This window comes from Neomonachus schauinslandi, chromosome 14 (genome assembly GCF_002201575.2).
Source record: "Neomonachus schauinslandi chromosome 14, ASM220157v2, whole genome shotgun sequence".
Lineage (NCBI taxonomy): Eukaryota > Metazoa > Chordata > Mammalia > Carnivora > Phocidae > Neomonachus > Neomonachus schauinslandi.
In genome coordinates, this window is record NC_058416.1 from 52,587,639 (window position 1) to 52,602,266 (window position 14,628).

At 43.8% G+C, this 14,628-nt stretch overlaps 1 protein-coding gene across 1 annotated transcript in view; it reads right to left on the reverse strand.

The window, feature by feature from the left end:
• Positions 1-1,077: 1,077 nt before the first annotated feature.
• Positions 1,078-14,628, reverse strand: part of MYOM1 (myomesin 1) — a 151,454-nt gene continuing 137,903 nt past the window's right edge. Inside the window, exons 34-38 of the mRNA XM_021686222.1 lie at positions 10,901-11,064; positions 8,455-8,491; positions 8,191-8,213; positions 5,555-5,610; positions 1,078-1,886 (exon numbers count right to left, since the gene is read on the reverse strand). Coding sequence (XP_021541897.1) covers positions 1,593-1,886; positions 5,555-5,610; positions 8,191-8,213; positions 8,455-8,491; positions 10,901-11,064 — 574 coding nt within the window. The 3' untranslated portion in view covers positions 1,078-1,592. The remainder of the gene's footprint in view (positions 1,887-5,554; positions 5,611-8,190; positions 8,214-8,454; positions 8,492-10,900; positions 11,065-14,628) is intronic.

A 14,628-nucleotide genomic window follows, 5' to 3' on the forward strand; every position in this document is an offset into this window, starting at 1 on the left:
GGAGAGGATGCGTAGGTGTACCTCCAAACTTATAAGGGAGTCTGTTGTCCCATCCCTGACCTTTGGCAGGAGGATGGAAAGGGGAAACCTCTTTTTATCATAACTGTTTTCCTCCAGTGGTGTGTGAGTGAGCACAAGTGTGCATGTTTGTGTGTGTGTGTGTAGGGGGTGTGGGTGTGTGATGGTGATGGCGGTGGTTGTGGGGAGACATGGGGGGAGAACCAAATTTCCTAAAGCATAATGCTGCCTGTCAGCAAGCCCTGCAAAGAGGGGTGGCTCCAAAGCTGGCAGTTCTCTGAACTCAGAATCAGGGTTCTTTTCTTCTAGCTGTGCGCCCTTAGTCGACAATTCTGGCAGTAGACTCCCACACTGTCTTATTATCCTTAACTGACCCATTACATGCAATTACTTTGGGTATCTTAACAATGGAATCGACTTGATTGTACAGTAAGCCACCAGATGTACAGTGACAGAGCAATTTCACACCCCTGACCCTCAGTTGACCTTGGATGGCTCATCTGATCATGCTAGGAAGGTACTGCTTTTTTTTTTTTTTTAAAGATTTTATTTATTTATTTGACAGAGAGAGGCAGTGAGAGAGGGAACACAAGCAGGGGGAGTGGGAGAGGGAGAAGCAGGCTTCCCGCGGAGCAGGGAGCCCGATGTGGGGCTCGATCCCAGGACCCTGAGATCATGACCTGAGCCGAAGGCAGACGCTTAACGACTGAGCCACCCAGGCGCCCCCCCCTTTTTTTTTTTAAAGATTTTATTTATTTATTTGAGAGAGAGAATGAGACAGAGAGCACGAGAGAAGGGAGGGTCAGAGGGAGAAGCAGACTCCCTGCTGAGCAGGGAGCCCGATGCGGGACTTGATCCCGGGACTCCAGGATTATGACCTGAGCCGAAGGCAGCCGCTTAACCAACTGAGCCACCCAGGCGCCCCGGAAGGTACTGCTTTAATCAAAAGGAATTTAAATCAGAAGATGTGCTATAAGATGCGGTGGGAAGGATGCAGCAGAGACCACACCACTGAGCAGCCAAACAGGAAGAATGAGAAAAACACTGATGGGAAAGAGGAGAGGTGTGAGGACTGTTTATTAATATGGAGGAGGCTCCAAATCACAAGACCGCCAACAGAAATGCAAGTCACTATCATTAACAACACACAAAACATACCACTTGGCTTAACAATTTGTCCCCCTTTTGACAGGATGAAGTATGATCGCAACCCATGAGAATTTCCTGAGAAAGGTCTAGCCAAGTCCAAACGCTGTTCCACAACACATTCATCTGCTCTCTGACCATCATTCAACATCCCTCTGGCTTTATTCTGGTCTTTTCCTTAAAACCGTTTCCTAATATTTGTGCTACCAATGGCATTTTCTTAACGCAGAATTTGTAGATAAAGAAAAACTATTAAAATGTTGTTAGTTGATGCTTCTTTATATGAATAAGAGATTGACAATTTTCCCCCGAGCCAGCACAAAAATAGGGAGTAGAAAGCAGGAAGGCTTCCTTACACTTAACCCAAGCCATTCGCACACAAGTAACACAAGGCAGCTCAGCGCAGCTCCCCTCAAGCAACCTCCTGGTCACTTGGCCTTCTTGTGGCCTTTCTGGGGCTGCTCAGTGGCCTTCCTTGCCTCCTCCTCCGGGATGAACACACTGATAGTGAAGTCGCTTATCTCTGAGCCATACTTGTTCTTCACAACCAGCCCGTATTTGCCGGAGTCGGCGGTGCTCACCCCACTGACGGTGAAGTAGGCAGTCTTGCCGGCCTCGAACTTGACACTACAGTGGTCATCCGGGACCAGGGGCTTCTCGTTCTTTAACCAGGAAACCTCTGGAGTTGGGTCGCCCCAAACGATGCAGGTGAGATTAAGCGCCTGCAAAACACGTTTTATGAGAGGGAAGGAGATAGATCAGGTACCATGATCCAGCTTCAAGAACCCTTCTGGTGGTTTGGCAGGAGCTGAAGGAGGATAAATATAAAGCCCCTGGAATGATGGGTAGAGTTATGTGGGGTATGCACCTGCATGAACTACAATTTGACTTCAGTCCTAGCTAGGTTTCTGGACCTAGAGACCTCAGCTTTCTGGCTTTGGGGAGGCTTATCATCAAAGCCACACAGAGTTTGCTTCCAGTTCCCAGCTGTACTCTTGCTTTCATAAACACATAGATGCCTTTTGCTCTCACGTGGCATTTGGATTCTGTCTCACTAGAGAAATCTCATTGCCATAATCACCACCTGCTCATTTTGCATTTCGTCTGCCTCCCAGAGCCCAGCAGCAGAATCATGACCACTGTTTCATATAATGGGATTCATTCTCAGGTTCCATCTCCCTCCTTTTATTTCTCCCCTCAAACCCCACCCAGTCTGTTGTAGTTGCAAAGGTGCCCTACCAGAATGTATTCCTATTTGATATTTTATTACATCACCATCTGTGCTGAAACCCTCTTACTTTAAAAGATCAATGTTTGGGCCTATAGTTTTACTTTACCATACTTTTTTTTGTTGAAAAATTTAAGGATAATTGTAGATTCAGAAATGGCTGTAAAAAATAATAGAGAGATTGTATGTGCCCTTACCCAGTTTCGCCCAACAGTAACACTTTACAAAACTATAGTGTAATAACACAACCGGTACATTGACAGTGATGCAATCCACGGTTATTATTCAGATCTCCCCAGTTTGGCCTATACTCATTGGTGCTTGTTTGTGTGGGGTTCTATTCAATTTTATCCCTTGTCCTAGCTCCTCTCAGTCAAGAGAAGGAACATTTCCGTCACAAGGATCTCTCATGTTGCCCTTTATACCCACACCCACACCCTGCCCGCAACCTCCCAACCTCATTTCTAACTCGTAACCACCAATCCATTTTCCATTTCTAAAATTGTGGAATTTCCAAAGCATTATATAAATAGCATTGTATAGCATGTAACTTTTTGAGACTGCCTTTTCTACTTGGCATAATTCCTTGCAGATTCATCCAAGCTACTGCAGGGATCAACAGTTTGTCCCTCTGTATGGCTCAGTAGTGTGCCATGGTGTATATATATATATATATATATATATGTATATGTATATATATACTTATAAAGGTCATCTGGGCTGTTTCCAGTTTGGGGCTATTATGAATAAAGCTGCTATTGAATATATACAGGTTTTTCTGTGAACATAAATGTTAATTTCTTTATGATAAATGACCAGGAGTACAACTACTGGGTCATATGATAAATGTATGTTTTCCTTTTTGAGAAATTGCCAAACTGTTTTCACGAGTGGCTATACAATCTTGGCTTACATTTCTACCAGCAATGTACGAGTGATTCTGTTTCTCTGCATCCTTATCAGCATTTGTTGTTGTCACTGTTTCTATTTTAGCAATTCTGATAGGTGTTATGTTATTTCACTGTGGTTTTAATTTGCATTTCTCTGATGGCCAACAATGTTGAATTTACTTCACATTTTATTTTATTTTTTTTAAAGATTTTATTTATTTGACAGAGAGAGACACAGCGAGAGAGGCAACACAAGCAGGGGGAGAGGGAGAGAGAGAAGCAGGCTTCCTGCTGAGCAGGGAGCCCAATGTGGGGCTCGATCCCAGGACCCCGGGATCGTGACCTGAACTGAAGGCAGACGCTCAATGACTGAGCCACCCAGGCGCCCCTACTTCACATTTTAAATTCCATTCTTGCATTTTTTTTTTCTTACCGAAATCCAGAAAGTATAAGGAAAAGAACTAGGGCTCACAATATACAGGAAAGGGATATTCTTCTAAATATCCCTCTAAAGGGTCTTATATGATCACTTATTACCTCTTCTATAAGAGTATTGGGGTTTTTTTTAAGATTTTATTAATTTATTTGACAGAGAGAGACAAAGCGAGAGAAGGAACACAAGCAGGGGGAATGGGAGAGGGAGAAGCAGCCTTCCCGCTGAGCAGGGAGCCTGATGCGATGCAGGGGTCCATCCCAGGACCCTGGGATCGTGACCTGAGCCGAAGGCAGATGCATAACAACTGAGCCACCCAGGCACCCCAAGAGTATTGTTTAAAACTGGGAGATTAAGAAATCTTTTCCCTTCCATGGTTAATTAGCATTTCTTACTGAATTATCCTATAAACACATTTCAGCAAGAAAAATAGGCTATTGCCATCAAACTTACCCAAGCGGACCTGGGGTTAAAACTTTTATTTTTCTTTTTTCTCTTTAAGTAGGCTCCATGCCCAACGTGGGGCTTGAACTCATGAGCCTGAGATCAAGAGTTGCATGCTCTACTGACTGAGCCAGCCAGGTGCCCCTCAGGGGTTAAAACTTTTAACCAAACCAAACTCCCAAATACCTTAGGTGTCACGGAAAACTACTATCCATACTTTAGATTTATTTCCGTTTAGATCACAAAGTCCTTTCCCATACATTCTCTCTCCAAATTCTCACTACAACCCAGTGAGCTGAATATTGTGAACCCCATTAAATGAGGAACATGAAAAACGGAGTTTAAAGACAAAAGCAACCTTGCAATGGTTGAGCTTCAGGTCGGCTGTGGTCATATATATTCCACCCATGAAGAAATGCAGCTGGATGAAACCTGCCTCTTACTAAAGCCTTTCCACATGCCTTGTTTTATCCCTAGTCTACCTATCATATGTCTTCATTGGGAAAAGGTTTTGTTTCACTACAAGTACCTGTCTATTATGGCTGGCTTATTGAATTTGTCTTAATGAAACAGAGGGATGAAGAAAGTGAATCCAGGTTAGAAATTATGTTCATTGCTTTTGAAACAGAGGGATGAAGAAAGTGAATCCAGGTTAGAAATTATGTTCATTGCTTTTCAGAGAGATTATTACAGAGCCAGGAAATACTAGTTTAAAGTTAAATGGAAAGAAGTCAGTTTTGGGGGCGCCTGGGTGGCTCAGTCAGTTAAGCATCTGCCTTTGGCTCAGGTCATGATCCCAGGGTCCTGGGATCCAGCCCTGCATTGGGCTCCCTGCTCGGCGGGGCGTCTGCTTCTCCCTCTCTCTCCACCTCCTCCACCCTCTTTGTGCTCTCTCTCTCTCTCTCAATTTTATTTATAATAAATAAATAAAATCTTTAAAAAAAAAAGAGAAATAAATCAGTTTTCAACTGAAACAGAGCCTGTAGAAATTCATGGAGCAGGATGTTTCCCTTCAGAGGTAAAGTATTTAACAGGACAGCCCATTTTCCACTAGGTGTTAGAGGTTGCATCTTTCTCCAATTATATTTGTCATATAGTTGTGATTGAACCTTTTTTGCTTCTTGTGATATGAAAGGGTACCTCTGGAAAGAGACTAAGTGGTCTACATGTGACCACATAAGGCGAACTTGTATCCTGATGCTTGGCCTACAAACTGTTAAGATGACTGGAAAATGGACTGCATTTTGAATCTTGTATTTGGCTACTCTGATGTCAAGCCTAAGCAGCAGTGGCTTAAGATGAAGATGGTGGGAGCTCTTAGACGGAACGAAGTCTGGGGCACTGGAATCCATTGCTAGTGTGGAAGAAGCAGGGACAGGAGTGCTCCATACTTACCTTGCCTTCCTGGATGGTGACCACATCGGGGAGTCCACCCAACACTCGGGCACGATCTGCAAGCATATATGTGTTTCTGGTTAATCACTGAAATGATGAGCACCAGTGATCACATTCACAGAAACACCCCAGGGACTAACTCTCCAATTTAGTTTCCTCCTCCTTACAGTTATTTTATACCTGTTTTTAACACGAAAATTAGAAAAGGATCCAGTAATTTTATTTTATTTTATTTTTTATTTATTTTTATTTATTTATTTTTTTAAAGATTTTATTTACTTATTTGAGAGAGAGAGAAAGCACGAGGTGGGGAGGGTCAGAGGGAGAAGCAGACTCCTCGCTGAGCAAGGAGCCCGATGCGGGACTCGATCCCGGGACTCCAGGATCATGACCTGAGCCGAAGGCAGCCGCTTAACCAACTGAGCCACCCAGGCGCCCAGGATCCAGTAATTTTAGATGTTAATCCTTCCTCACACAGATAAATTGTGTGCGTGGCTGCCTCTACCTATTCCTAAATTATCAGCTTGAGATGGCTTTGTGGTATTAAGACCTGCTCTATAATTTTCATGACTATTTTCATCCCTGGCCCTTCTTCTGTAGCTCCGTGGGGCTCAGTTCAAGGAGGCAAAAGCAGATCTCTATGGACAGCCTCCAAGTCGGCTTGGCCTCCTTTAAGGGCTTCCCTATCATTTAAAAAAAAAAAAAGGTTGCATAATTGGAGGCTGAATGCCATGAGATCTGGAGGCTTGTGCAGATGTGGGCTTTCTTTGAGGCCTTTCCTAGAGAGCTTCCCTTTTTTTGTCCCCTGGTAGTTCTTGGTGTATAGGGCTATGTAGGGTTACTATCTATGACCATGAAGTACAAAGGCCCCCAGCTGAGGGGACAAGGTGTGGGAAGGGTGCTGAATTCCAGAGCTGACCTCTCACTCCACCCAGCCCTGTGCTCTGGGTGTGACTGGCTCAGCCCCAGGGAAGGACGCCTTCCTGTAATCTGCTCAAAGGTACACTGTCTTGACACTAACACAGTGGCCACCACCCTCTCAATTTTAGGCCTACTTCAATTAATGTGTGACTCTAGATCCTATTTCTACAACTCCCTTCTCCACTAAGTCAGACTAAAGCTTTGAACAAGCCTTAAATCTTGATTGCATTCTCCTGCTGATTCCATTGCACCTTGGACCACCTGTAAGCTCAACTCATCATCTGGCTCCTACATCACCCGATGTGTGACATCAGGCAAGTCACCTCACTGTGTGGACCCTAGTCTCCTAATATGTGGAATGGGGGAAGGGTTGCGTTACACCTGTGGACATGAAGTTACCCAGCTCTGCTCCATAGCATCCGTGGGATTCTGCTGGGGGCCCTGGGAGGAGGTCTGAGGAGGGGCATTGAGTCAGGGAGCCTGGACCCCATCCCACCTTCAATTACGCTAACTTGGCTTTTACCTATTTTACATCTTGGATCTGTGTGAATTTGTTTGAATTAAGCATCCCTCGGCTTACAAAAGGTTAAACACAGGGGGCCAGAAGAGCACTCAAGTCTCTTCCAGCTCTAAACTGCTTCAATGCAGAAACTTGAGAAAGAATTCATGAACTGGAGGGAGGGGCAGGCTCCTTGCCCACCAGAGTTCAAGAATGGGGAGTGGCCATCAACTTTGGACTCTGGCTTTGCTTGCGCATACAGGCGCGGGAGGGGCACACTTGTTCCCAACAAGAAGCGCTCCCCTCTGACGCTGCCCCCCCTGCCCCGCCCCGGCACGCCCAGTGCTGGTGTGGGCATCAGCCCCGTTCACCACTAGCCGCTGCCTTACCACTCAGGAGCCCAGCCCAAGAAGGGGGAGAAGGAAAGAGTGGCAAGGAGAGAGGAAGACAGTCCAGAGTGCAAAGTTCCATCCTGAATGACCTGGAGCTACAGAAAGGCTGGCAGAACACTTCACTTCTCACTCCCCCTCCTGGTTCCCTCCATTCCAGCTCAGGACTGACTACAACTTTAGCCCTCAACAATTTTCAAACCCAGCCTCACACACTCAGAGAGAACCTGAATGATTATGGTAATTAGTTCATGACTCTCGGAATCCTGAAAGATTGAATTGTAGAAATCTCCACATATGAGGCCAACAGTTGACAGAAGTTAGTAGTGAGCACGTTTGTGGGTACACAGACTTGACAGTTTGGTGTTTGTTCACTCAGACTGTGAAGAATTCAAGAAGGCCTTCTTTGGCTTCTTTTATCCTACAGGGGCTCTTAGGAAAATGCAGGAGTATTTGTAGGGAGACCAGTCACAGTGATTTTCCTGATGTCACATTTATAGTTTCTTATTTCTTCTTTAATAGAGATACATTTTTCTGATACATTGTGCCTGCTGCAAGTGATTAACAACTTATTGTGTAACTTGTGCCCAGAGATTTCTCAGGACACCCAGGGGTTAGCTCAAGTCAAGAGCTCAGTGACATTCTTAAAATGTAATCTGACACCTTCTTTTCAAAGACGTTCTTACTCAAGAGACTAAATGAAAACATATGTAGAACACCTAAGATTAAAAAAAAAATGAAAGACTCTCTGTCTGCAGTCACAATAAAAAAATAAAAGCTATGTTTTGAGACTATGCCAGGAATAAATGGGAAGGGGGTTTACTTACTTTTCTCGGCAATGGCAGCTTGTCTGTGGTTGAGAGAACCAAACAAACATGCAAACAAAGAAGAATTTTGTTTTAGTGGTACTTCAAAGTAGCGAACCTTGACTGCATTTCATTGCCTCAGAGACATTTTGCTGCTCAACAAAGCAGTGGGAAGTGTGGTTTTTAGGCATCTGCCAAAATGAAAGACCCTCTCTAACCCTCAGGTGGGGGAGCAGCACATCATGTTCCAGAGAAATCGGGGCACACAAATGGCAAGGGACTTACTTTAGTCTCTGGAATTCAGCAAAGGCTTCATCATATGCTTGAAGAGAAAAAAAAGAGAAGTTAGAATGTTCTCACCCAGAATTGACAACACACAGCAGTGGATTGAAATTCGCAGCCTGAGGTCAGTGTGGTCAGTCCAGACATGACTAAGCTGACTGAATAAGACTGTGCCTGCCCATTTACTCTGCAACATGATGGACTTCACAGGACAAGCAAATACTTTCTAGGTAGAAAAGATGAAGTAGTGGATTTTAGAAGCTCCCAATTCAGTGAGAGACCTTCCTTTCAAGCAGAGGCAAAGATTAGCTCTGCCAAAGATAAAATGGTAATAAAGGTGGTTGTGTGATAAGCATCCTGAACATCAAAAAGGCTTTCCTCTTATTAAATCATCCCACTCAGCACAGCCCCTGAGCTCGACAGTTAAATGTTTCCATATTACACGGTCTGGCCCGTCTATCTGTGTTAAAGGGCACAGGAGCGACGGAGCTCCCAGCCTGCGCCATTGTCGGCCTGAAGCAATGCTTCTAAGCTGGGCAGGAGCCCAGAGAAAAGACAGTGAGACAAGGAAATGAGAGCTACAGAGTTCTAAAATCTTTCTTCCCCCCGAGCCTGCGGAAGCAAGCCACTTTGAATAATTCAGGCGAAAAGGCAGCTTTATTTTGAAATCTCTCTCACCTCCTCTTTAAGCTCCTATGTGGTCTGGGAATCATCATATTTTACGTCTAGAAAGTATTTACCGTCCCCCTCCTTTTACGGAGGGGAAAAATAAGCATAAAAAGTCAGGCTTCAAGTCTCTGGAGGTAGACCAGTTAGGCTAAGCCAGGCTAAGCATTCAGTTCTCTTCCTTTTGCCCACACTACACTAAAGAAGAGCTGGGCCCTGCTGAACCAATCTGCTTGGGTGGGCCAGAGAGTAAAAGAAATTTTTTTTTTAAGTTTTAAATTTATCCACCCCCTTCCTGTTTCCTGGTTTCGTCTGTGTTTCAAAATGGTCAGATGCACTGCAGAAGAAATCCCCTGTTACTGCAGTGTGTGCCTCAGGCACGGCGGGGCCTGCAGGCAGCCACTCCCATCTTTCTAGTCCTCATGGGTGGGAGATGGGGAGGTAGGGGGGAAGGGGTGTGTGTGGGGGTGGGGGGAAGGGTCTGGGGGCTCAGCGCAAAACAATTCAAGGCAGGACTGCTGAAAGGCTGTGCTCTTAATTGTGAGTCTACTCTCTGCGGATTAAAAACACTAAGAGTTCGGGGCGCCTGGGTGGCTCAGTCGTTAAGTGTCTGCCTTAGGCTCAGGTCATGATCCCAGGGTCCTGGGATCGAGCCCCGCATCGGGCTCCCTGCTCTGCAGGAAGCCTGCTTCTCCCTCCCCCACTCCCTCTGCTTGTGTTCCCTCTGTCGCTGTGTCTCTCTTTGTCAAATAAATAAATAAAATCTTTTAAAAACAACAACAAAAAAAACCAAACCACTAAGAGTTCTGGAATATTCAGATCGCATTTTAGTGTATGAAGGAGTGGAAGAAAAAGTCAGTCCAGGGTCTCCCTGAGGAATGTTAGGCAGAATCTAGACGGAGCAGTGGAAGGACCGCCCTAAGGCAGAGTCCCAAGTCCTTGAGGGGGAATGATAGAGACAGGAGCTGGAGGCAAGGACAGTGATAAATAAGCTACACATTAAAAGCCTCGGGGCACAACATCCTGACCCTGTGGTTTCCAAGACCTTGGGGCTGACAGATCAAGAGCCACACGTCTCTAAACTGTTTAACTTGTGGCTGCTAGTTGCATGTTACCTCTGTATCTGTCCATGTCTCTCCATAGTTCCTGCTCCTCTTCCCTCTTCTCTCCAGATGCCCCCATTCTCTCAGCAGATGACCAAGACATCAGAGGCCATAAGGACCCAACTTCTCCAACTTTCTTCTCTTCTCCTCAATATTAATCTTTGCTTATTCATATTTACCCACCCACCCCTCTCTGATTTCTGAAGAAAAGGGATACCTGCTCCTTTCCAAAGTCAACACTTTCACCCCTGCCCTGGATCTCAGACTTTCCATTCTTCAGAACATGGATACATTGGTTATTCCTCATCACTCACAACTTCCAGCTCAATTGAATTCTTAAACTCTATGAAACATGCTCAAATTCCAATCACCATAACAATTCTTTTTGAGTGCTTGTTCTTGCTCAGGTGACTGTAAATCAACCTGCCCTCCTTTGTGAGCATCTTGAAAAGGGAGTTCTTGCTCTCCGTGTTTATTGTCTCTACTTTATACTTTTCACTGATTCTCCAAGACCCATTGAATTCTTGCTTCTACCACCATGCTGAATTTAAATTGCTTTCTTAAAATCTCCAATCATCTTCCAATAGTCAGATGTAATGGCCTCTTATCACCCTTCATTATTTTTTTAAAAGCCCACACTCCTCCACAGGAAAGTTCTAATCTGTAAAATATTCACTTACCTTGTCCAGAAAGATCCACTGTCTTCAGGTGTCCATTTTTGCCATCAAAGAGCTCCATCACATATTTCCCTTTGTCATTCGGAGTGGGCTCACTGATTTGCAGCCAGATCTGTTCCCCGGTGACCCCACTCTTAACTCTGTCTGAGTACTTAATAGGAGTCCCGCTGTTCATAGCAAAGAAAACATTGTTATCCTTTGCTTTCATCCAGAGCTGATTTTTACTGTCTCTCTTTGAAGGTCTCACCATAGCGTTTTACAGGGTTTCAAACAACATGAGAACCATGCATGTTCAGCTTCAGAAAAAGTATGGGCCCTGAATCACAGAACCTGGATTCCAAGGCCCAGGGTGGGGGTGGGGGGTGGACAGTCTGTACATTTAACTCCCAGCAGCAGTCTGGGGCCCTAGCTATTGTAACACTGATACTTCTCAGTGGTATTAATTTTCTTTGTTTTTGCTTGGGTTTATTTGTAGGACTAAGAGAATCTTTAAAGGGAAAAGGCCAAACTATATATTCTATTACTGCATATTTCTTGCAGATGGTCTCTGGCTATAAGTCAGATTTTACAAACTAATTAAAAACAGACTTAAGGAGGTTCATCTGTGGTTGACATCTATTGACATACGTGGTTACAAAGCTATTTAAAACATATGTAAATATGTACTTGGTAGTAAGGCCAAGAATAAATGAAAAGCAGAGTCTCTGCCAAAATGAATGAGGCACCTCTCTGTCCCTGGACATGAGTTTCTCCAAATTCTATAGTAGGTCATGAGCAGACACATACATTGCATTCTTTACAAGAGAATAAAAGCAAATAGAACCCTTGGCCTTGTGATCTGATGGTTTAGAAATGTTACTGTTATAAATGAAGTAAGAGAAAGGTAGATGTGGGTGTACTGTCAATGATGCTGAAAGAAACTTTATGAAGAGTTTGTAAACATGTGAGGAAATAGGAAAAAAAGAAGTATGCAAAACTACTTAATTATAGTAACAATTATGCATAGAGAAAAGCCTGGAAGTACACCAAAAAGTTTACACTATGGCTAGGAGAACTATGGATGATATTATATTACAAGCTCTTTCTAAGATATATTTTCTAAAACAAGCATGTATTACATTTGTAGTTGTAATAAACAAAATGAACTAAAAACAGAAAAACAAAAATCTCCAATAAAAATGTTTCAGCTTTCAAATAAACATTCACCATTTTTCTTTTTCTTTCTTTTATTTTTTTAAAGAATTTTATTTACTTATTTGACAGAGAGAGACAAAGCGAGAGAAGGAACACAGCAGGGGGAGTGGGAGAGGGAGAAGTAGGCTTCCCGCCAAGCAGGGAGCCTGATGCAGGGCTTGATCCCAAGACCCTGGGATCATGACCTGAGCCGAAGGCAGATGCTTAATGACTGAACCACCCAGGCGCCCCATCACCATTCTTATACAATACATTCTTTAAAAGATATTCATGAACTGCCATAAGAGGGGCACGTGGGTGGCTCAGTCGGTTAAGCAACTGCCTTTGGTTCAGGTCACAATCTCAGGGTCCTGGGATCGAGCCCCAGGGTGGGCTCCCTGCTCAGTGGGGAGCCTGCTTCTCCCTCTGCCCCTCCCCGCACTCACGCTCTCTCCTTCTCTCTCAAATAAATAAAATCTTTAAAAAAATGAAAAAAAAAAAAACTTCCATAAGATGTAGGGTAAAGGAACCCATCTGTACCCACAGACTTGAGTCTGAGCAATATATATGTCTTAAAGAGTTAGAAAGGTAGACAGTCCTCGGTTTTGCTATAATAAATCTGTTTGAATTCTCTAATCTCTAACTAACATGCATAATAGTACCTTAGATTTGTAAAGCCCTTAATGGTTTACAAAGTGCCATAAATTTCATTCTCTCATTGGCTCCATCAGTATTATGAGATAGAATAGGTATTATTGCTCTTATTTCATATGAGAGAAACCTAAGATTTCAAAATATTAAATGACTTGCCTAAGATTCAAGGGAAGATAGGAGCAAAGTCAAGGCTAAAACCCATTTCAAGTTTTCTCCTGTTACGCCACATACGAAAAGACAGTGAAGACAATCAGTCATTGATTCCTGAATCTTTCCTAGCCACATGGGTACACAAAACAGTCATTCAGCTGACTAGACCAAATAGTGTAAGAGGTTTATGCCTTACTAGTCTAATAGCAACTTCCTTAAAACTGAATGTTCTAATTTTTTTGAACAAGTAATTCTTTTAAAGATGATATAAAGCTTTTTGATTGATTATTCAGTTAATTCATCTTCTCTTATTCTTCAGACTCATATATTAGAATGTCCTAGATGTCACAGAGGAATTTCCTAGAATTTGATCTATTTTAACTCATAATTACTTTCCTAAAATGTGCTCTGAAAGAAGTAGAACAAAGGACTGAAACCCCAAGCATTCAAATTGGAATTTCGCTTGTTCTCTCCCTCTGTTGTTGTTTTTTTTTTTAAGAACTCAGGAAATGAATAAGAATAAGAATAAAAACACTGTTTTATATCACAGTAAAGTCATTTTAAAGAAAACACAAATGTCTGTTTTGTGGGACGACCCAGTTCTGGTTAAATGTTCAACCTAGACTTTTAAAGCAACTGGAACACAGAATAGTGCCATGGTGAGGGGAGCTGTGGAGCCAGGCCTGGGTTCAGTCCTCCACCTGCCAGTGAGCTGTGCGACCTCGAGCAAGTCACCTCCCCGAGCCTGAGCTTCCTAGTCACTAAAGTGAGAATTACCTGCCTCCTAGAGTTGTGAATATTAAATGAATTCATACATGGGAAGGGCTTGGGGCCGTGGGCAGCATCTGATAGACACCCATGGTAGGGAAGATGCAAATAAACACTGTTGTGTGCCTCCTCCCAGGGCTGTCACAGTGACCTACTGCTCAGTGGGGCTCAGTAAAGGACTTCTGGAATGAGCATCCCCTGTAGCCGAAGAGTGGACGGAAGGTGGCTGTGCCCCATCAGATTTCTATGCCAGGCTGCTGTTTTCTTTCAGCTCAGGACATTTCAAGGAAGGGCAGAGGTTAAGGACACTGCCAAAAGTATAATGGGGGAACTGGCTGGACTTAGAAACCTACTTTGGCTCTTAGAATCCCAGAGGTGAACTTGAGTTCACCTGTAACTCCACAAAGGAACCTGGGATTAGAACAGATCTACAGGCTCAGTCTAGCTCAAATACACATTCCCAAAGTAATCTTGAATCCCCAAAGCCTTCCAAGGGTGGACATGAGACATGCTAATGCCCAACTATGCCAGCTGCTATTAATGATAACAGTAACAAACTCAGGCACTCCACTGGATTGGGTTTCTTTGGTGAATGGCTATTAATTCATATAACAGGAAATGTGGTGGCTCTTGGTGCATGCTGCTTCAGTTTTGTTCCAGACCATAACAGGGGTGAGCTGTGTATAGAAAGAGGGGATAAGAATCTGGTTTTGGGTGCCTGGCAAAGCAGAGGGAGCCCAAGCTCAACCTTCTGAAGGTGGAAATTCTATTATAGAGATGTGTACGGATGATGACAGTTCCCAGATCACAAAGACAGATGATCTTAGCCATCACTGGACTCACCCCGAACTCAAGTTCAGGCTAAGGGAATGGTGGGGATGCTTCTGTCTACACTTGTCAATGTCAGACCTAGGAAGTAAGAAGGCTCCTTACCTGAGAGGAAGAATAGAGGATTGTTGTTGCCCCCTTTTTGCCCCCCCCAACAC